Source organism: Bombyx mandarina, chromosome 22 (genome assembly GCF_030267445.1).
Source record: "Bombyx mandarina strain Sakado chromosome 22, ASM3026744v2".
NCBI classification, from domain to species: domain Eukaryota; kingdom Metazoa; phylum Arthropoda; class Insecta; order Lepidoptera; family Bombycidae; genus Bombyx; species Bombyx mandarina.
In genome coordinates, this window is record NC_143228.1 from 8,860,562 (window position 1) to 8,882,908 (window position 22,347).

Here is a 22,347-nt window from a genome sequence, read left to right on the forward strand (position 1 = left end):
ATGTAAATAAAGTAGTGACCTTTGAATTTTCAATATAATATTAATTGAGATTGTCGTCAGATCTAGTTTCATTTCATCCAGTCAATCGAGGTTAAAAAATTCGTGATCAAAAACAGATCATTTTTAAATTGCATTCAGAAGTTTAAAACGCATGCCGAATGAATAAAATGTGTAGTGTAAATACGAACACTTGTGTTAAGGCCAATAACGGACAAATGGAAAATCCGTTAGGTTTGTTGACAAGCGTTACGTCGCCTGGTAACTTAGCATACACGCGCCGAGGTAATGCATCAAATGTTTACTTATTTCATCGATTTTGCGACATCGCGATGAATTGTGAAATTGGCATTGCAGGGAGATAGTCAAATAGAGCTACCTATAAATAGTTAAAATTTCAGGATGTAAAGCATCATTCGTCAACAGTCTTCAGCTGTTCCACAACCACCAAACATTGCAAAGATGAAATCTATTGTAAGTGTCAAGTGTATTTTGTGTTTTTTTTTTCCTCAAACGTGAAACAGTCTATTGATCAGCATTAGTGTACAAGTTCACTTATTTAATTCTAACTATGTGGAGTTATACGTGAAACGTAGCATGTACACTGCGTTCTATATCTAGCTGTAATAATATAAATAATTAATCAATCAATAATCATTTTATAAAAATAAATTTGCTTCGATTCACAGGTGTTGGTTTCTATGCTGGTCGCAGTGGCCTTGGCCGCGCCTCAGGGGCCCACCGAGCCTATCCCAATTGTTCGTGACGACAGCCAAATCAACGGCGACGGGTCATACCAGTACGCTTTCGAAACCGGCAACGGTATTAGCGCTGACCAGAAGGGTGAATTGAAGAAGGTTGGCGACGTTGAGGCTCTCGAAGTTCAGGGCGAATTCAAATATCCCGGAGAAAACGGCCAGGACATCTCTCTGACCTACACGGCTGATGAGAATGGCTTCCATCCATCCGGTAGCCACTTGCCAACCAGTCCCCCAATCCCGGAAGCCATCCAGCGCGCTCTCGACTTCATCGCCACCGCCCCTCCTGCCCCTGCAGCCGCTGCCGCACAATAGATTCCGTCTAGTCTAACTTTAAAAATAGTTATTGTTTTGTTAATCGTTTTTTTTTAATTTTGTACCACAGATAAACATTTTAATATAATACTAATTCAATTTATGGCTGATTTTATTGATTAACAACCTTCGGAGTTTGAATACCAAAAAAACACATTTAAAGAATATATGTACCTAAAAATTTCTAAAATATTATTATGTATTTCTAAATGTTTGTACTGTGGACATTAATTATTAAAAAGAATTATAACAAATCACAATATAACTACAAAGTACTCTCTTATACAACAATAAAATGACGGTCCAAAAAAATTTTATCACACGGATGCCAGTTTTTCATTTAGGCCTTTAATTATCATCAAAACGTCACTATTAAATGACAAATTAATCACAACATTAAATTGCATTTTGAGCCAATTTTAATACATGCAATAAGTACATTTCAATGAAAGAATTTACAACACAGCACAAACCTATTATTATACAATTTGTATAAACGCATGAGTATCATTCGGTGTAATAATAATTGATAGATTCATGCGTTAACTGACATTTAAATGTAAAATAACAACACAGTTGTTCGTTGTGATTAGCCGACAGTAATGTCCAAGGGCACACCGAATGAACTTTCAAAGGCGTTTGGTTAAAAAATAATTTAATGACCAATGGCTAATGAATATGCAGATTATAAATATTAAAATAACAAAATCGTCGATGATACACAGTATTTTTTTTTTAAATATTAGTCGCGACTTGTATGCTAAGCGTATGTTTCATTTTTGGTTCTAGAAATTTTATATAGGCCCTAACTGTCGCACTTTCTCTATGTGAATAGGTTGACTACGTAAAATGAAGTGAATTCGAATAGTCTCAGTTGAGATTTCGACGTCATGTTTCAATTTGAACATCGGCGTTCACAATTCGACTTTGATAAGTTCCGGGAGCCACGTAATACAAACCTGGTTTATGCCCTCGTCTGCTTATCTTATAAAATTCATACGCATGTACGAGATCGACTGATTTACGATTTCCAAGAACTTAGAACTGTTTTCGATGCTAATTCTGAAACGTGACGAGCGAGTTCAATAGCTTGTTTTTTTTTTTTGTTTTTTTTTTTTTTTTTTTTTTTTTTTTTTTTTTTTTTTTTTTTTTTTTTTTTTTTTTTTTTTTTTTTTTTATTGCTTAGATGTGTGGACGAGCTCACAGCCCACCTGGTGTTAAGTGGTTACTGGAGCCCATAGATATCTACAACGTAAATGCGCCACACACCTTGAGATATAGTTCTAAGGTCTCAGTATAGTCACAACGGCTGCCCCACCCTTCAAACCGAAACGCATTACTGCTTCACGGCAGAAATAGGCGGGGCGGTGGTACCTACCCGTGCGGACTCACAAGAGGTCCTACCACCAGTAGAAATACTAGAATTGATTGCATAGAACTATTCAAATTTTAGATGAAACCATTCATCCTTCGTCTAGTTGGCCTTGAAATTATCCTTTACTGATAGTATCGAGTATGTAACTGTCAAGTAACGTAACTAGGTAGACGAGCGTTCTTTAATGTCATGCATGATTGTCGTTTTAAGTAATGTTGTGTTTTCAAATGTCAAACACATTAGTACATCTGCAGCCTCAATCTTATTGCTTAGTGGTTGTTCGTTTGCTGACCGTTGCACCATTAGGCCGAAACGGTTACGGCTGGTAAAATTCAATGATGAAAAAAAAACCGCACAAAGCATTTACATGTACTGGTAATAGTAAATTAGTTAGTAATAGTAAATAGTAGTACTGTTGGTAGGCATGGGGTGGTCGCTTAAGCGGTAGGCAGCGGCTTGGCACTGCTGAAGTCCATGGGCGACGGTAACCACTCACCATCAGGTGAGCCGTATGCTCGTCTGCCTACAAAGGCAACAAAAAAAAAAAAACCTAGTCAGGTCATAAATTCTGTCACATGTTTAATGTAAAATAATTGAAACAAGTTTATTCATTATGTAACCATTCATATACCAAAATGAACTTAACAAAACATAGATTCTTATGACACTAAAGTTTATTCAAAATGACCTCCGTGATTTTGAATACAGGCCTTCAATCTGCGCGGCCAGTCGTCTATCGCAGCACGAACGAGGTCCATGTCAATAGCGGCGGCTGCCTTAATCAAAGATGTCTTGAGTGACTCCAAATTGGGATGAGGCTTTGAGCACGCCTTTTCCTCCAAGTGTTGCCATATCTTGTAATGTAACGGATTCAAATCTGGACTGGAGGAGGGCCAGTCTTCGTGCCGGATGAAGTCAATTTCACGCGCCGCCAGCTAGTCTTGTGTGCTCTTCGCTCTATGAGCTGGCGCCGAATCTTGTTGAGATACCCAGTGCCTGTTATTGAACATGGTATGAGAAACAGGTTCCACAAGGTTCGTCAGGACTGTATTTTGATACACAACTGCATTCGTTTTTACACCTTTCTCACAAAAATGTACCTCTGTTAAGCCCCAATAAGAAACTCCCAACCATACCATGAGCGAGGATGGAAAATGACCTCGTTGGACACGCGGAATACGGTTGCTCGCTTCTTCACTACTGTGTGCGTACACCTTATCATTTTGTTTGTTGTAGCTCACTTCTACGGTAAAAAATTTTTCATCCGAAAAAAGAATTTCCCGATATTTTTTTCCCGCGTACCGCTTTAACAAAGCGCGGCATCTCTTCAGTCTCAGGTCCATTAGACGAGCATTCAAACGATATCCTATTTTTCTTCGATATGCCCGAAGCCCTAAGTCTTCATTTAACACCCTTTTCACCGTGGTTCTGCTTAACCCCATCTGAAGGGCCAACAGTTTCTGCTTACGTTTGGGATTTCTTTGAATTCGCGCCTTCACAGCTTTTATCACTGCTGGAGTCCTAACAGACCGAGGGCGACCACTTCTTGACCTGTCATCTACACTAGAGTCTTCATTGTATCGTTTGATGGTACGATAAACGAATCTTTTGGTTATATTCAAATTTTTCAGTATGTTAAAAATTTGAATTGGCGCGTAACCGCAACGATGCAACGCAATAACTGCAACACGGTCTTCTTTAAGCGTCCACTCCATATTTAAAAATGAGTGAAAATTCTAAAAGTATACATTTTTATTTTCATGAACAATTCGAAATTCGAATCCAATAAACTTTTTTGTGGCCAGCATTCTAAAAGAAAAGTTTTTACTGTGTGACAATACTTATGACCTGACTAGTTATATAGGATAAGTACCACCGTCCTGTTAGGGGGTCTACTGATTCTATCTGTGGAGCTAACCCCGAGAATTAGGCCAGTCGAATGATTTCACTGATTACCCCTTTCTTGCCTGTTTTTGCGGCAAAGGAACTCTGCTGTCTGATTTAAAGGAATACAGAACAGGTTTATGGAAAGTACTTTAAGATACAACGGCCAGATTTACCATCATGCGCATGCTCATCTGATTTCGATGGCTAAGAAAACATTATTAGAAAGAAACGGAGATAATGACCTAAAGTCTTAAAGTAAGCGGTAACTTTATTGTTAATAGAGAGATCATGATCATCATCAAGATCATGCCATGTAATTCTCATGTCGTGTGTGGTTCATCAAATACAAAAATGTTACACAGATATGATATTAGTTTATTACTATATTTATTACTTGGTCATATTTTTCTAAATACACACTATTAATACACACACACATATGGCACACCAAATAAAAAATAATACATGATCATACACTGCTGATAATTTTTATATTATATTATAACCAAATATTTATTTTCTATTTTGTTACATTAATTTAGGGAGATTGTTAAAGTCAATAAGTTTCTAAGGGAGAATGTAGAGGAAGACGAATGTCACTTGTTTTTCCCAAAATTTTCTGTTTTACTTGCCATCTGCAATCTACACCTTTTTCGTACTAGATTCGAAGAGATTTGAGGATTTGAAGAGTAAGAAGAGTCAGAAATATTCTTTTGAAAACATATTCTTCAAAACTCCTAGGCATTCACTTTTCGATTTCCACTTAATATAGTTATTTTTTTTAGTTAGTGAATAGCTCGTCCTGTCAAGATTTTAAGGGTATTAATCATTTAGAAAAGCTATATAGTAAAAAATAAAATTTAGATAATTTACCGAAGTATGTTAATAAAAGACATAATAAAAAGTAACAATGTGCAATATTTTCTAAATTTACGAAAATTTTGTTGCAAAATGAGTAAAGCGCTAACACTATCATAATACATTTTGTAGTCAATTTTTCCTTATATTTTGTGAGCCATCGGTATTGCAGAGTATAACATACCGGATCTTATTTCTTAATAAAATTCTTGAGTCACAAAATCACAATTATTATATTACAACTAACCATTTTCCCTTTGGATGTGTGGTTCACAAAATGTGATTCTACAAAGGCCTTATTTACCAAATGTATATTATTTTCCACTTGAATTAAGAGAGCTCATTATTTCCTTATCTTTTGTGAAGATTGATGTTGTGACTAAAACTACAGAAACCCGTTTCATGTATTTGATGGGTTTTTTTATTATTGCTTAGGTGGTTGGACGAGCTCACAGCCCACCTGGTGTTAAGTGGTTACTGGAGCCCATAGACATCTACAACGTAAATGCGCCACCCACCTTGAGATATAAGTTCTAAGGTCTCAAGTATAGTTACAACGGCTGCCCTACCCTTCAAACCGAAACGCATTACTGCTTCACGGCAGAAATAGGCGGGGTGGTGGTACCTACCCGTGCGGACTCACAGGAGGTCCTACCACCAGTAAAATGAGTAAATTGATGTGCAAAATAAGTGATGGAGCGTTTAGGTAATAGAATTATTTTTTCCCTACCAAATTGCTGGCAGCTTAGGGGGCTATTCTAACTACCCACGGTACGGTAGGTGAGCTCACAGGCTGAGCCTGAGAGAGCTTGTTGACACTGGCCATAACAAGAGCAGTGCTTCGCAGAATCTGCCATTGAGTCACAATCATGACCACCTGAGAAGGAAATAACTTTGCTCCGGCGACAGGCGGAGTCATCGATAAAAACTTCGTCATTAGGCTGTTTGTAATTTTAACATTGTCTAAGATGTAATTAAATTTTGATTTGTTCATCACAACCTTAGCCACCTGTCTTACAGGTGAACTAAATCGCATTTAGACATACCTAGTTGACGATTTTGAGCTTCTGCGATTTTGACACTGGCTTTATCCCAAAAACATATGTATGTGACTCATTAAAATTTAATGCACGTAATCATATAGAACATTTATACTGCTTTGGTATGTAACATTGGATTCTAGTCAGCTGCGCTGCTGAATAAAACTACTTAATATTCTTGTCTAGAGCTAAAGGTAATATAAGTAAAGTAAAATTCGATAGAACTCTTAGGGATAATCTGATCAAGTGTTACTGGGATACAAGAAAACCTTACGACTTATGTATGCATGAATGAATATTTTACAAAGTACTAACGCCATTTTGTTTTTATTGCCGACCTCACATTAAACTGTTTGTGTAATATACATATAAAATTACTAATAGTTTGTGTATTTATTGGTTTATTACCATTTACATTATTTTATATTTATGTGACGGAGGTCAAGATTTTTAATTGTTCGCTGAGTCAGCGTAGTATTTATATATTTGCTTACACTTCATTGTATTTGAAACATTAATATTTTGACAAGAATCGACTAGAGATGTTTGACATAAAGGGCTAACTCTACAAAGGCTTGAAAATATATTATACAAACGAATCTTTGAAGACCATTTCCATTATAAGTCTTGTAGTAGAGTTTTTAAGACTAAGCTAGGCCTGGCATGCGCTGTACGGCTTAAGCCACATAATCGAAACATTTTTATATTAGGCTAAATAAATAGGTCGAGGGATTTTATACGGGGTATAAGAAGAACATCCCCGAAGACGAACCGGTAATAAAATACTAGTCTTAAATATGATCATGGACACACAACGGAACGCAATTTTCCTTATCTAGCGCTCTATCTTGAGATGGTTAATTACGAGCGTCAACCCCTCCTCTGAGTCGTTGCTCGCCCACCTGTCCTGGTGAAACTGGAAAGGCCTCCGGGCTACAGGTAATCCCTCAGTCCTAAAAAAAAAAACGAGCGCCAGAGTTAACTTTTAATTGTGATACATTGCGTGCAAAATAAATATGAATAAAATATGTTTTTTTTGTGCTATCGTTCTGGAACACCTATGAAACAGGCGGTAGCTGGTTTTCGTTTTTGGAGTTCGAAAGTCAGACTATTACTGACATGAAGGACCGGTGTGATTTGATTGTGACAACACTCAATCGAGCCACAGGCATTTATTAAACATCTTTGTCCAGATCCAAATCAAGCATCAACTTGACTGCTTTTCTGAGACTGGTAGTACTGGTGGTAGGACCTCTTGTGAGTCCGCACGGGTAGGTACCACCGCCCCGCCTATTTCTGCCGTGAAGCAGTAATGCGTTTCGATTTGAAGGGTGGGGCAGCCGTTGTAACTATACTGAGACCTTAGAACTTATATCTCAAGGTGTGTGGCGCATTTACATTGTAGATGTCTATGGGTTCCAGTAACCACTTAACACCAGGTGGGCTGTGAGCTCGTCCACACACCTAGGCAATAAAAAAAAACAACCGATATTCTTAGCCTTTTTTCAGTGCAGCTAGTATTTGTTACTAACCAAGGAACAAGGGTCAAACAGAACGTGAAGAGGCATTTCTTTTTTAATTTCAGGTTCAGTTTTCGTCGACTTGCTTGTGCCTTCGCAACTTATAATGTCCAAAACATATCCTTTGTGTACATAAATAACCCGCAGTTTTAGTATTTCTGGTTTTAAATAAAATTTGCTTAGAAAATACTTAATTTGTTCTCTCATAAATATTCTTCGTCTCGTTAGTAAAACCAGCTTTTACAAATTAATAATTAAAACAAATCCTATTGGTTATTATTCAATATCTATTTTGTGTTCGTCGCGTCCTTGTGTAACCGGTTTCATTTTTGTAAAAATATATTTGGAAAACCCGTGACTTACTACATTTATATATGGGAATGGTTGGGTTAGTTGCAATAATAATAAATTATGATTACTTTAAACTTAATTACTACTTAAAGAACTTATTGGATACGATGGATGCTTTTTAATAACTTTTTTGTTTTTGATGTTCCGAATACTTTACAATTTGCTATATCAAATTTATTTTAGAGTAAATATGTTTAAAAATGACAAAATGCAAATCATAGAACAAAAAACTTATGCAGTAAAAGTAATACTCAAGAAGAAACAGAAAAAATGTCTCCCTGTAATACGTGGTTTTCTGAGATATAACCTAAGAAGGATTGACGTCGGGTAGGCGGTTGGTCGTAAAATTCGTACAAAATCCTTGCAGCATCATAAGAGGAAATACTGCGGTGACCCCGGCCTGTGTTAGATAAGAAGAAGAAGAAGCTTTGAATACTTTAAGTTTTTTATAAGATTACTTGTCATAATGAACTATGAACTCGAACACAAGCAGAATTATAGCGCCTACCAGTGCGATCACAATAGGCGCTACCACAGGTGATTACTATCTATCGGCGGTGATTTGAAATCAATCATTTTCGTTTTCATAACATTTGTCATATCACAGAGTAAATAGCATTATCATTTATGTAGCCGAATTCAATTAAATATGCATTATTAAGGATAACTCAAAAATAAGTGGTCAGATCTGAGATCTCGAAATCATTTCAAAGAGATTATACCTAAGAAGCATCACTTCGCAAAATAAAAGCATCGGTTCATCTAGAAAAGATTTCTGAGATAAAAAAACATATAACAGGCGAATAGCGAAAGCCCTCGTTTTTGACGTCGGTTAAAATGAGGAGCATTTTGAATATTAAAACATTGAGCTTATGAGCTACTGGGAATTTAAGTTACTAGCCTATGGTCCTATTATTCAAAGGTGCTCGATAGTAAGGGGACATTGATTGAATTAGTGCGTTATTCGAGATTGGCTTACCAAATATGTATGTATGTAACTCATAATTGCAGCTGTCAATCAAAGTTTGTAGCTAATTGCGTGCTCTTGTTAGAAAACAATTAAGTTCTGTTCACGAGCATTTTTTCCCCTTACTTTACTACAAAACAGACAGTAAATTGCGATTTCGTTTAAAACAATTAGCAAAGTGATTTAATACAAATCAATAATTTCAGTCACCTTAACATTACATAGTACATAACTATTGTACTAATCTGTGACTGTATTTAAAATTTTTTTTTTTTTAAATAGTACAAATTCCAATTTATTTACTATAATTTTATTAAATATTATAATTTTTTTCCCGTTTTCTACTTATTTTCTATTAATTCGTTTGTTCATAATTTGTTCTTGATTGTTCAATCAATAATATGTTGTGCATTTTTTATGTACGCATTAAAATTTATGTGGTACCGGTTCCGATATTATAATCAGAAGTGTGGTTTCGAATCTCTTTGAAGAACTTCATTGTCTCAGTGAGAGCAGTCCCTGGTCTGTATAAGGGAATCTATGCTCTTGTATGCAGCTTAAGGATATGATATGTGTCTTAAGGTGATTGAAATAAGTTTGTTGTTGCAGTAGAACTTCCCGTCATGAATATAAAAAACACGTACAATTAAAGCTTCTTACTGCTTATGATTTCATATACTATATGATTAATTAACTATAAAATACAGAGAATCTATAATATAACAAGTATATGTAAATAGCAGTGGTGTAGATTGGGAGAGGCCTATGTCCAGCAGTGGACGACTGTGGGCTGTTGATGATGATGATGATGTAAATAGCTAGCGGATGTTCAACTTCAGAAGCATTAGCATACCTAACTATAAATACAGATAGTTTGTCGCAGTAAATTAAAAACGCATGTAAATCACAATTAACTATAGAATAAGTACGTTCATTGAATTTTTTATTTTAAAATAATGGTATTGATAGCATTTTCGTCGGTAATATATACAAAAAAACTCTGAAAAAAATCGTTTCTATTCATTGATGAATATTTTTTTTTTTTTTTTTTTTTTTTTTCAGACTTTTTTACACGAGTTTTTATTTTCAAACAGCAAAGGCTGGTAAATACAAGACTTAAAAGCAACAAATACATTTACCAATTTATAGAATATTATTATTATTTTTCTTAATTTAACTATACAAAATAATGAAGCTTCAAACATTGCAATATCTACCAATCGTCCTCCTTTCTTAAGGCTGCTAATTAGTATATTTACTTACCTGCCTACATATTCAATACTTTAAGAATTCACGAGATTATACAACACAGCTTGAGTTTTAGTTGGGTAACGATTTATTGTCAATCACTATAGACAGCTCGTTGCGAATTTTACACAAATCACGTGTCAATCGGATATTGATTTAATAACTATATATAATACTATAGCATCCGAATGCGTGAAGAAGCACAATGAATGGAGTGTAATTAATTAATGACGTTTTCGATCATCACGCAAGCGCGCGAGTACGTTAGGAACGCACATATTTTGTTGAATTTATTGTGACGTGCATAATGCTGCAATCATATCCAGAGGTGGTAGGCAGTTGAAACCCGTGCGTATATAAATGCTGATAGTACAGCCTCACAACAACATTGTCTAGTGCCTTCACCGACAAATACAAACATGAAGACCTTTGTTGTAAGTGCTAGTGAACGTGCTTTATTATTTAGTATGTTATTTAAAATAAATAAAAAATTGTGACGCTAGTGAAGTGAAGTCGTTTGTTTGCAAAAGCTATTATAGTGACGCGAAAAGAAAACAACGTTTTTTGGTTAAATATCTGATTTTACGTCCGGTGTTAAGAGAGTACTGGAGCCCATGAACATCTCTATTATTTTAGAAAAACTGCCGTTTTAGCTTTAAGGCTGGATTGCATGATTGCTTAGCGGTAGAAATAGACAAAAAAGTAGACCCGTGTAAGCTTATAGTTAGCAGGGAAATAAGTCTACATATATTATAATACGGACAATTGGGAAACAAGAATACGTAATCACTGTCACAATAAAGCGTATTGTGAGTCTGCACGGGCAGGTTCTATTATCCTCCCTCTTTCTGGTTAGAAGTGTGGAACTTCGAAGTCATGTTTGAAGAGGGATGACGGCATTAGGGTTGTGTTGTCTTGTAAGCAATCTATACTAGGTGAACTGTGAAGCTTGTCTACCAATCGATACTTAAAATTGACCACAGGGGACAATTATCATAAACGATTTTGACGATTGGATTTTTACAGATTCTCTTCGGACTTGTGGCGGTCGCGGTAGCTGCACCCCAATCACCTACTGAACCCATCCCAATCCTGAAGCAGGAGAGCAGCATCGAGCCTGATGGGTCCTACCAATACTCTTATGAGACTGGAAATGGTATCTCCGCTGCCGAGCGAGGCGCTCTCAAGAACATCGGCGCTGAAGAACCTGCTTTAGAGGTTGAAGGTCAATTCCAGTACCCAAGCGAGGACGGTGGTACTATCCAGTTGTCCTACATCGCCAATGAGAACGGCTTCCAGCCTCAGGGATCTCATTTACCCACACCACCCCCAATTCCTGAAGTCATCCAGCGCGCTCTCGCATACCTCGCCACCGCTCCCCCACAACCTGAAAACAACAGGCCATAAATATTCCGTTAGTTTGTTTAAAAAAAAAAAGAGTTAATTCAGTAATTCTAGTTGAATTTGAGATGCCAATTTATTTCTTAACGTATTTAAGTAATTTCAGATATTCTTTTTTATATTTTTGTACAGAATTGTTCTATTTATGATGTAAGTAATAAAATATTCTAAATTTAAAAAGTATATTATTTATTTATAATACTTAATTTTTTATGTAGAATAGAATCGTTATTAAATAGGTATAAAGATAAACGTAGTACAAAGGTACTTCTTAATTGAAAATGAAATAATTTCAGCAGACACTAAAGCGGAGACTAAAATGGAGATTCTAGGGTATACAAAAATCTTACATAGAACAATATACTACAATTTTAAAAGATTTACAATAACTATTTTTAAGTTAAATAAAAGGTATAGCAACTGCTCAAATGTACATAATATGTAGGACACATGTTATAATCACGATAGATAAGAGATAAGTTTTTTTTTTAATTTGAAATCATGATAAAGAATGCAAACCGATGCTTGACATCTTGTATGTTGGTTTAGAATTTCACTTATTACATTCCACAAATTTACATAATATGTCAATTTGTAATTAACAAAATAAATTAAGTAGCTGCTTAGGTAATTGTTAGAATGCTATTTAGTTCTATACAATTTCTAGGATGTACGATGAGTACGCACGGATAGGTACTACCATCCTGCCTACCATGGCCACAAAGCAGTCACGCATTCCCACGTGATTGGACAGATTAAATTTAGAATCTGACTTCATGTTACAAAGTGAAATTAGGCTATCACAGGCTATCACATTAGGATATCCATACGCTGCGGACAGCACTCCTCCCTTATTTCGTCCTGCTCCCACATCACCCCTGCCCTGTGTGGCCGGGAGCTTCGTTCCGGGCAGTGGGGTTTGCCCCGAGGCCCGTTCCGTGCCCCCGAAAGGGGTACGACGACCCCTCTTGTCTTGTTGTCTTGGGCTCTGTTAATAACTAATATTAGATAACTAATACACTATCTGATTGTTTGCTCATATAGAACAATAAAAACGCAATTCTTTGAAACTATTTACTATTTGACGGATAGTCCATTTTGAACTAGTGAAACTCTACCACTCTTCGCTTTGACTTTTGCTACACGTATGTATTATGTGTACATAATGTATTGTACTAACGTAGTAATGTCATAAACATCTTCCTTGATTTATTGATAACTGTGAAAAGTTCCAAGACAGTGGGAGAAACGACGAAGGAACGCCTAGAAGATATGCTATTGCTTAGAAGATATGCTAATATCACACATTTATTATTTTTACTGATTTTATTGCGAGCATGATTTTCATGCATGATGTTAATGCCACCATCTACCTGAGATATACACTCGAAGTTTCAATGGTATTATCGCTTGGTCTATGCTTCAAACTGGAACGCATGTGGGCTTCGTGGCAGATACAGGTAGAGCGATAGTGTCTACGTCGATAGACTTATTTATTATATACATTCTTCCAACAAGTGTAGATTTTTCGGGTCATTGTTCTCGTTGAACCTATCGCTTGTGATGAAGGGCTCGGCGAGTACATTAACCCTCAGACACAGCCCACTGAGTTTCTCGCTGGATCTTCTCAGTGGGTCGCGTTTCCGATCCGGTGGTAGATTCTGCGAAGCACTGCTCTTGCTAGGGTTAGTGTTAGCAACGTCGTTAGGTTTGAGCCCCGTGAGCTCACTTACTTGTTAGGGTTACGCTCACATTGCCTCTCAAGGCTATCAGCTTAGGCAGGAAAAAAAAGGTACCATCGCGCTAGAGTGAAGGTAGCGTGCGGCGAAGCCTCGGCCCCCTCGGGTCGCCCCGTGAAGGTATAATACTTTAACCTATTATCCTACTTTAACCAAGCTTGCCCATGCCGGCCTAAAATAAGCCCGTTAAAATCCCATGGCATAAATATTACCCATAAGCATGCGTCTATTTGAAATTAGATGAATGTGTCTCTTATGTCTATTTAACAAAATTTTAACTAATTTTTAGTTTAATTTATTGCTATAAAATTATTCCTGCTTACATCAGTCAGCGAAAGTAAATGTTTGCCAAAAAGTTGTAAAGAAGTAACGGTAGTTAGCAAAAAATATCGTTTTACAAAACATTGCAAAATTAAGCGCGTTGAAGTCTTTTGTTTCACGCGGGCAGCAATTCTAATTTAACGATTTTTCATTAGTTCCACATTAGTATGCGAATAAATATACCGGGCGTTGCTACATAAGCAATTCGACAATGAAGATTTCCCAATTGATAGTCTGGCTCGAATGGTGAAAGACTTTTGTCTTTAAAATTAACATACAAGGGACAAATCTGTACATTCTCACGGAAACACTATAAAATTGACAGTGGTATCAATTTTTGCTTTACTATCACTTAGTGAATGATGTTAGGGAGCAAATCCATACTGGTGATCACACCCAGAACATTTTTTTCGCCAAGAATCCAATGATAGGAATGTGGGACAACCCTAAAATAATACCATTAAGAGTTTGTCTCCTTATTTCAATACGGTAAGCGTGACTTACCGCATTTACTAGGTAGGCAATAAGTTCGTCGGCATACCTGTCATAATAAAACAATGAATATTTATATATGGTATGTACATATTTGCTTCCTTCTTATTGAATTAGTCGATTAATACTACACATATATATAGGTATTATATGTATTTATATAAATTAACATATTTATTTTATTTTATGTCATTTCTACCATTAAGATCATAAGTAATTCGGTTCGCTATCTTATTAATATATTATTGTGTTCAAATAGTTGTGGCCCACTGTCTTTCTCGCTGGTTCTTCTCAGCGGGCTACAATTCCGATCCGGTGGAGTTGAAAGTTTTTCAGAAGCGTTATTTAATGAGTAATCAATTACACGCGTCGTTAGGGTTCCTCCCGATCCATTAACGGTGCTTTTAGATACCTCAAGCATCGGTCACCGTCCTCGCCGAAACCGTCGCTTGCGTCGAAGGGCTCGACGAGTAAATTAACTCACAAACACAGACAGCTCACTGAGTTTCTCGCCGGATCTTCTCAGTGGGTCGCGTTTCCGATCCAGTGGTTGATTCTACGAAACACTACTCTTGCTAGGGCCAGTGTTCGCAATACTCTCGGTTTGAGCCCCGTGAGCTCACCTACACGTCAAGGCGAAGCTGAAATAGCCTTTCAAGGCTATCAGCATAGGTAGGAAAAAAATACAATTACATATACATATACATATATTTATATAGTTAATTAAAATACGGCATAAGTCTTTAAACCGTACATCTAGCGGCGAAAACAGAAACTCCGTTCAACATTAATTGATACAAAATTGTTGACTAGTTGTCCTATCTCAAAACGTCCTTAGTTCGTGATTTCTTCTAACACTTGTAGATGGCGTTAATTTAAAATACTCATCGATTGTTTTCTATGATAAATAAATAAAAAATAAATTGCAACACGATTTTTGACGTTAATTTTCATTCATTAAAATTTAATGTAATTTATTTCTAATTTTAGCTTATTAATACAAACTAGTATATGTTCCTTTTGAATTTCAGTTGCTGATGTTATTTTTATGTCTTTATCGGATCAGCCTGAGCTTAGAACAGTGTTATTTGTTCCTAGTTTAAAATTCTATAGATCAAAGATATAAACAAATATTTCTCGAATGTCTTAAATGCCGAAAATGAATTTATGTAAAGGATATTAAGCATTTACTACTATCACAAGCATTAGTAAGTCTATATCTACTGGGAAGTACTATCATTAAATTTCGTTTTGACACGTTAAGGCACCAGGAACATTATCCAGATTATTGTCAGCTCTGTGCGGTACCTATACGTTTTTGTGTAGTAAAAGAACTGTACTCTGTCACATCGGAAATAGAGTTTTTTTTCAATGATGAAATCTATTTTTCAGACCGGAAAGCACAGTTGCTGTATGATAAAATTGGCAAACTGTGGCTATAATCTATGATGTACCGACACACCGATATGACATATGGCGCTGAAACGTAGACATTGACCGTCTGGTCCGTAAGTTCAAAGTCGCTCAGCGTGCTATGGAAAGGTGTATGCTCGGAGTTTCTTTGATAGATCGAGTCAGAAATGAGGAAATCCGTCAAAAAACCAAAGTAACCGACATAGACCTAAAGATTAGCTAGCTGAAATGGCAATGGGGCGATGGAGCAGACGCGTTCTGGACTGGAGACCACGTACCGGTAAGCGCAGCGTTAGGCGTCCTCCTGCCTGGTGGACCGATGACTTGCGGCGATATGCTGGGAAAGATTGGATCCGGAAGGCGGAGGATCGTTCATTGTACCGGACTATGGGAGAGGTCTACATCCAGCAATGGAGAGAGAGATACGGGCTGATGATGTACCAACATTATTTACAACTACAATCTTAAAAGATATTCAACAAATATACTTTTATGTCAGCATAATGTTGTAAATTTTTATTTAAAAATACAATGATTTTGAATTATACAAGCAACTAATGAAATATGTTTATGAGATTAATTTTAGCGTCATTTAATTTACGTCATTCAGTTTTAAGCATTCAAAGTCTTAGTCTACTTATAAATTAGGTTTAATTACGATTTCCTTTGTAAAAAAAGACATTGTTAAACTTAACCTTTATTTACTTTAATTTCTTTACTTAATTTACTTGTAATCACGCCAGTGTTCATTAGAATAAATAAATAAACTTAGTTTGATTAAAAGGAAGTTTTAATCAAATCAATTGCGTTTTGTGAGTCCACTCACGAAGGTACCATCACTCTGTCTATTTCTGTCACATAGCAGTAATGCTAAAGGCGTCCTTACCTCGTGTGCTATAATTACTCTATTGCCCTGTAGTAAGCGCGTGGTCAAAAAGGAATAGTTTCTTATGTAATAGTTTCATTAAAAGTGACGAGGCTGGCGCACCCTAACACCGTTGCGCCCACACCCCTTGCACCATATGTAAGGCCGCCTCTGAGTAATGCGCTCTGGTCTGAAAGGTGGGGTAGCCGTTATAGACCTGAGAGTTAGAGATCATATCTCAAGTTGGGTGGCGGTATTTACGTTGTTGAAGTTTATGGGCTCTACACGTCATTATGGATCCTCCTGATCCATTAACGGTGCTTTTAGGCACCACAAGCACCGGTTACCGCCCTCGTCGAACCCGTCGCTTGCGACGAGAGACTCGACGAGCGAATTAACCCATAGACACAGCCCACTGAGTTTCTCGTCGGATCTTCTCAGTGCGTCGCGTTTCCGATAAGGTGGTAGATTCTGCGAAGCACTGCTCTTGCTAGGGTCAGTGTTAGCAACACACCGGTTTGAGCCCCGTGAGCTCACCTACACACGTTAAGGTGAAGCTGAAATAGCCTCTCAAGGCTATCAGCATAAGTAGGAATTTAAAAAATTATGGGCTCCGGTAACTGACTCATCTAAGCAATCATCATCATCATCATCATCAACAGCCCACAGTCGAAAAAAAAAAAAAAAAACATAGGCCTCTCCCAATCCACACCACTGAGCCCGGTCTGCGGCTCTCCTCATCCACTTCTTGCCGGCCACCGTGCGGAGGTCATCGCACCACCTAGCCAAGGGGCGTCCCACGTTACGTCTTCCGCTGCGCGGTCTCCACTCGAGATCCCGTCTGCTCCAGCGATCGTCAGTCCTACGGCATATATGGCCAGCCCACTGCCACTTCAGCTTGCTGACTCTTTGAGCAATAAAAACAGCTTTTTGATTTGTGATCTTGTCATCTTATCTATGATTCGCGACAACTTAAAAATAGTTATCGTTTAAAATAGTTTATCCGGCTGTAAATATGCACGATATGCAAGTTTAACTGTCTAGGACTTCTACGAGTAGCTACTACTTTTTGGGAATTAATCAATAATACCGTCTTTATGAGTAGGGCTCAAGTTTTTCGGTACCCGCATAATATAAGATTGGCCGTGAACCTACAGTTACTTTTCTCTTACTGTAGTTAAAAAAAATGTGTTAACCGTATACGATGTGACCATGATTCAAGTGAATGATAAATTATTATTATAATGATAAACGCAAATGCGTTTAACAGATCCCATTGATGCTATTACGCTTAGAAGAAATTTTATTTCATTTAAGTCGAAAAGATTAATGCAAAACAGGCATTACATAAGCTACGTCAAAGCATTGCGCATGTTTTGCTTTCTCAGAAGTTGTATCCATTAAGGAATTTCGAATCTTTGATTCAAGTTTCCGTTCGAAATAAATATCAACGTGTGTGATGTTTAAAATAACCTTCGGGCTACTTACTTAACTTCCAAATGAAAAAGCTCAACATCCCGACTGAGTTGAAGCTCTACCTCTACTTCTCTAAATCATTGACCGACTTAGTACGCGTGGGTTGAGCTTTCGGTCGCGTCGTCTAGTAATTACATTTTTACAAGCGCTAAATCCGTTACAAGATTACTACACGTTGTTACAAAGGTGTTAATGGGTTTTTTTTTATATATATTTGGCTTCGCTGTTCACATATCGGACGTGTCTATAATAAAAGTATTGCGTGATTTGTGACTCGCGGTATTAAGTTTGACCCTGGTGACCCGTGGCTTACTGGTAATAATAGTCGTTGACATTTAACGCCGGAGAACTAGTTTCGCTGAGGCCCGCGCTCGTCTTCACTATTCACGTTATAATATGCTAATTAATATCATGTTTTTAAGATTAGTGACCGTAACCTAATAGTCAAGGTCAGTTTATATGTATGTACATACGTCCTGAACATTAGTGTTTTGGAGTTTTATTTATGATTGGTTCTTTTTTATTATATGTATAACAAAAAATGTATTTTAGTTAATAAATATTGAATTAAGTTTATGAGCATTTCATTAAAGAGCAACCAATTTTTATTTTACAATATTTATGATCTTAATGTAGACTATTTACGTGCCGATATCGTTACTTTTGTAATTTATTTATACATAACATACCGTAACATAACCTAACTATACATATGAAGATGTTCACTACGTTAAGAGCAGACGACTGTATTTTTAGGGTTTTATTAACATTGTTTAATGATTTTATACTTTAAATAAATATAGTTAGTTTGAAAATAAAAACAAGATTAAATAGCACACCGACCTGACAATGAATTGTATTTTATATCTTTTTATTTATTTATTTTTTATTGCTTCGGCGGGTGGACGAGCTCACAGCCCACTTGGAGTTAAATGGTTACTGGAGCCCATAGACATCTACAACGTAAATGCGCTACCCACCTTGAGATATAAGTTCTAAGGTCTCAGTATAGTTACAACGGCTGCCCACCCTTCAAACCGAAACGCATTACTGCTTCACGGCAGAAACAGGCGGGGTTGTGGTACCTACCCGTGCGGACTCACAAGATGTCCTACCACTAGTAAACATATCCTGTTGATACTGATCAGGGTATTAGAGAGAAGTATTCAGGTTAATCGGATGTCGTTAAAGTCTGTGAAAATGACGTTCAAAGATTCCGTTACATGGAAACAAACATGAATACATAATAATATATACTCGTACACAATAAAATCGTGTTAATAACATATTATGTAACACACGCCCTTCAAATTCCATAGACTGCGGTTACTATTAAATAAATTATCTATTACAGAAATTATAAATTAAGTTTTTAACTGTATGTTTTTTCAAGCTATTGCATAGCTTAAAAAAGCTATAGTATAGCATTTAAGCTATAACATAGCAATGAAGAAACTCCGTAACGAAAATAAAACCTAACACCCCCCACTCCGCCTACCATGTAGCTCGTGTTCAACACATTCACACGTTGCGCTTGTGTAGAGTTTGTGAATAAGTGCGCGGCGTGACGTCGCATGCGCGTCATGAAAAGTCTGCCCATCCCTCTCTCGCGCGGTCTAGCTTATGAGTGTGAAGAGGACAGTTAATGTTTTGCTTTTTTTAATGTTTATAAATATAGCGTGGTCTTATTTTATTATTGTTTTAATATTGAATTGTTATTGTCTAATTATAATTGCATAATTCAATAAAAATGCTATGCAATAGCTTTGCCGCGGCAGTCCCCGAGTGTCACACGTGTTTTTTTTAATTTGTTTCCAATCTAATTCCAGTATACTAATGTATTCAAGAATAATACACAAAAAATATTATTAATTGAACGTTCACAACATTATTAACAGTGAAAGTGATCACGATACGAATGTAAGTGTGTGTATTGCTTCTACCGTCCTTTTTTTTTCTTTCCCGTCCTATTCGCTTTTTGCCTAAAGGGTTATGAATTATTATAGCTACGCTCGGACGGGCCTACCGTCAGTTCTCGACAGTTGTGTAGGAAAAGCTTTAATTGTTTTAAGTTAAGTTGTCAGTTTATGTTTATTATATAAGTTTAAAGGTGCATTATAAGTAGATACTTTGTTTAATACTTTCGGATGACTTTATTTTTGCATATGTAGACACACGAGCACACAGCCCGTTTAATGGTCACAGTTTCTTATGGATAACAGCCATACTAGGACTACAGTCAAGTAGTTGTTTACCGCTGAGTGCCTTCCGCAAGCCACGTTTGAAGAATAACATGTTTGTCATAGTCTTCGAAAACCTTGATTTCGTATAAAAATATAAATGATTAGGTCACAATTGGACGATGTAGCCAATCCATCATCTCTAGAGTGATCAGTCATATATGAATGCCGATTATTTGATGTTTAACGTTAGCAATTGCACTTAAATTTTTGTTGTTATACTATGTGTATTTATTAAAATCTTATTAATTTTACTGTCTGTTTTTTTTAAGGTTAATATAATTATAATTAAATACACTTTTGTAAAACAATATACATATAAAAAGTAAATTGCCGCTGATGGCGTTGTCTACGACACTTGATGCCACAATTAGTTAAAGTTACAGAATGAGAAACTTACACGCCGTATCAAGGATAACTGCTTTCTGTACCAGGCTCCTAACCCAGCTAGATAATGAAAGTTTCTTAAGGTGTTGGTCGACGCTCTGGGGGAAGGTGTAACGCGGCGCCATCAAGGCGGGCTCTCGGCCCTGCTGAACGAGGGAACCGGTGGTCGTGTGGCTGGCGGCCGCCGATCCGGCATCCGTGGGACGGTGGGATGGATGTAATGTGCTCTGCGTCAACCCTGTCCCGCCGTCTCAATAGCCCCGACTAGGCTCCGGCCCGGTCCGAGGTAGGGCGCCGGTTGTGAGCGGCAGGAGTTTTTAGTGAGGTTCAACTCCCACATACCCCACCTGCCGCGCGGGTGGGGATCCGGTGATTTTCTTCTGTGGAAAAAAAAGGTGTTGGTCGAAAATTTCGCTGTCAATTTTCACAAGTCTACTGACAAAACTATAGGAACAATTAGATAGCATGTTAGAACCAACATGACATATTGGGGTAGTCTCTTGGGCCCGGTCTAAAATTTTATTAATTTTTCCTTTTCTGCCTTCACGAGGTTCTCGTCATGAGGAATGGTGATATCAACCAAATGTACTCGAAGAAAAATTTTTGGTGGTGTTTACGACACAAGCCACCAGTGGTTAGGACTCCAGAGTGAGAAACCTCCTCACAATACGTGCAGTATCGAGGATAACTGCTTTCCGTATCAGGCCCCTAACCCAGCTTGACAACGAAAGTTTCTTAAGGTGTTGATCGAAACTTTTCGCTATCAAACAAGGCTCATTGGCAACAATATAGCTATCCGTGATAATAGATCGGTTCCAGTAGAGCGTAACATGACCATTTTCAAGAACTGGTTGAGGTTGGTATTGGTAATTAGGAACAGCAGAATCAAGAAAACTATATTTCATAGCAAGTTGTTGATGATTAATCCTAACCACTTGGTTACATCTATGCAAGTACTCGCCGTTAGCAAAACGAGAACAGCCAGAAACAATATGTCTAATAGACTCTCCCGGACGGTGGCATGTCCTACAAATGTCGACCGTTCCATCCTTTAATATAGGTATACTCGTATTTCCGGTAGTTGTTCGAAATGATAATTTCGTCCATAATTATTTATATTATTATTTTGTATACATGGTACAATTCAGTTAATATATAAAGACTGACGGGCCGGGAGCTGCTCTAATCAACATTTAGGTGGTTATTTAAATAAAATATTCTGTTAATCTTCTTAATATTAAATTGAAATATACAATACTATTAATTCAGTAATTCAATAATTCAGTAATTTGATATAGAAATAAAAGAGTGGAACAAAAAAAACGTATATTACTTCAGCTCAATATGAATTGGTAATTAGAATTAATTTAAAACATTAATGTTTTATGTTTAAATATTATTCCTCATCATTAATATATGTACACACACGAATATTTAAATATGAATATGTAAACATCCTTAAAATTTACTGTACAAATTGTTAAAGATTTGTTAAAATTAAAAATGATCGCATTGTTTAAACATACAATGGATATAGTTTAAATTTTAAACCGATAGGAAAATATATTTACAAGATCGTTCCTTTTTTTAATTATGTTATAGAGAACTTAATTATTTCATTTCTCAGATGGGTGAACGAGCTCACGGCCCACTTGGTGTTAAGTGGTTGCCAGAGCCCATATATTATTATATCAACA

The 22,347-nt window shown here is 36.8% G+C and overlaps 2 protein-coding genes across 3 annotated transcripts; both read left to right on the forward strand.

Moving 5' to 3' along the window:
* The first annotated feature begins 152 nt into the window (after positions 1-152).
* Positions 153-1,443, forward strand: CPR44 (cuticular protein RR-1 motif 44). 2 transcript variants are annotated; one of them, XM_089736772.1, is made up of 3 exons: positions 153-282; positions 399-471; positions 687-1,443. In XM_089736772.1, exons 2-3 carry the CDS (start codon positions 460-462, stop codon positions 1,068-1,070), a joined length of 396 nt encoding a protein of 131 aa, XP_089592898.1. In that variant the 5' UTR covers positions 153-282; positions 399-459; the 3' UTR covers positions 1,071-1,443. The 2 variants fall into 2 exon arrangements, with proteins under 2 accessions (XP_089592898.1, XP_028031832.2); XM_028176031.2 differs by lacking the exon at positions 153-282 and having other exon boundaries at positions 290-471; positions 687-1,437.
* Positions 1,444-10,599: 9,156 nt separating this feature from the next.
* On the forward strand, positions 10,600-11,897 carry CPR43 (cuticular protein RR-1 motif 43). Its single transcript, XM_028176011.2, has 2 exons — positions 10,600-10,750; positions 11,343-11,897. The coding sequence occupies exons 1-2, from the start codon at positions 10,736-10,738 to the stop codon at positions 11,721-11,723; spliced, it is 396 nt and encodes a 131-aa protein (XP_028031812.2). The 5' UTR covers positions 10,600-10,735; the 3' UTR covers positions 11,724-11,897.
* Positions 11,898-22,347: the final 10,450 nt, after the last annotated feature.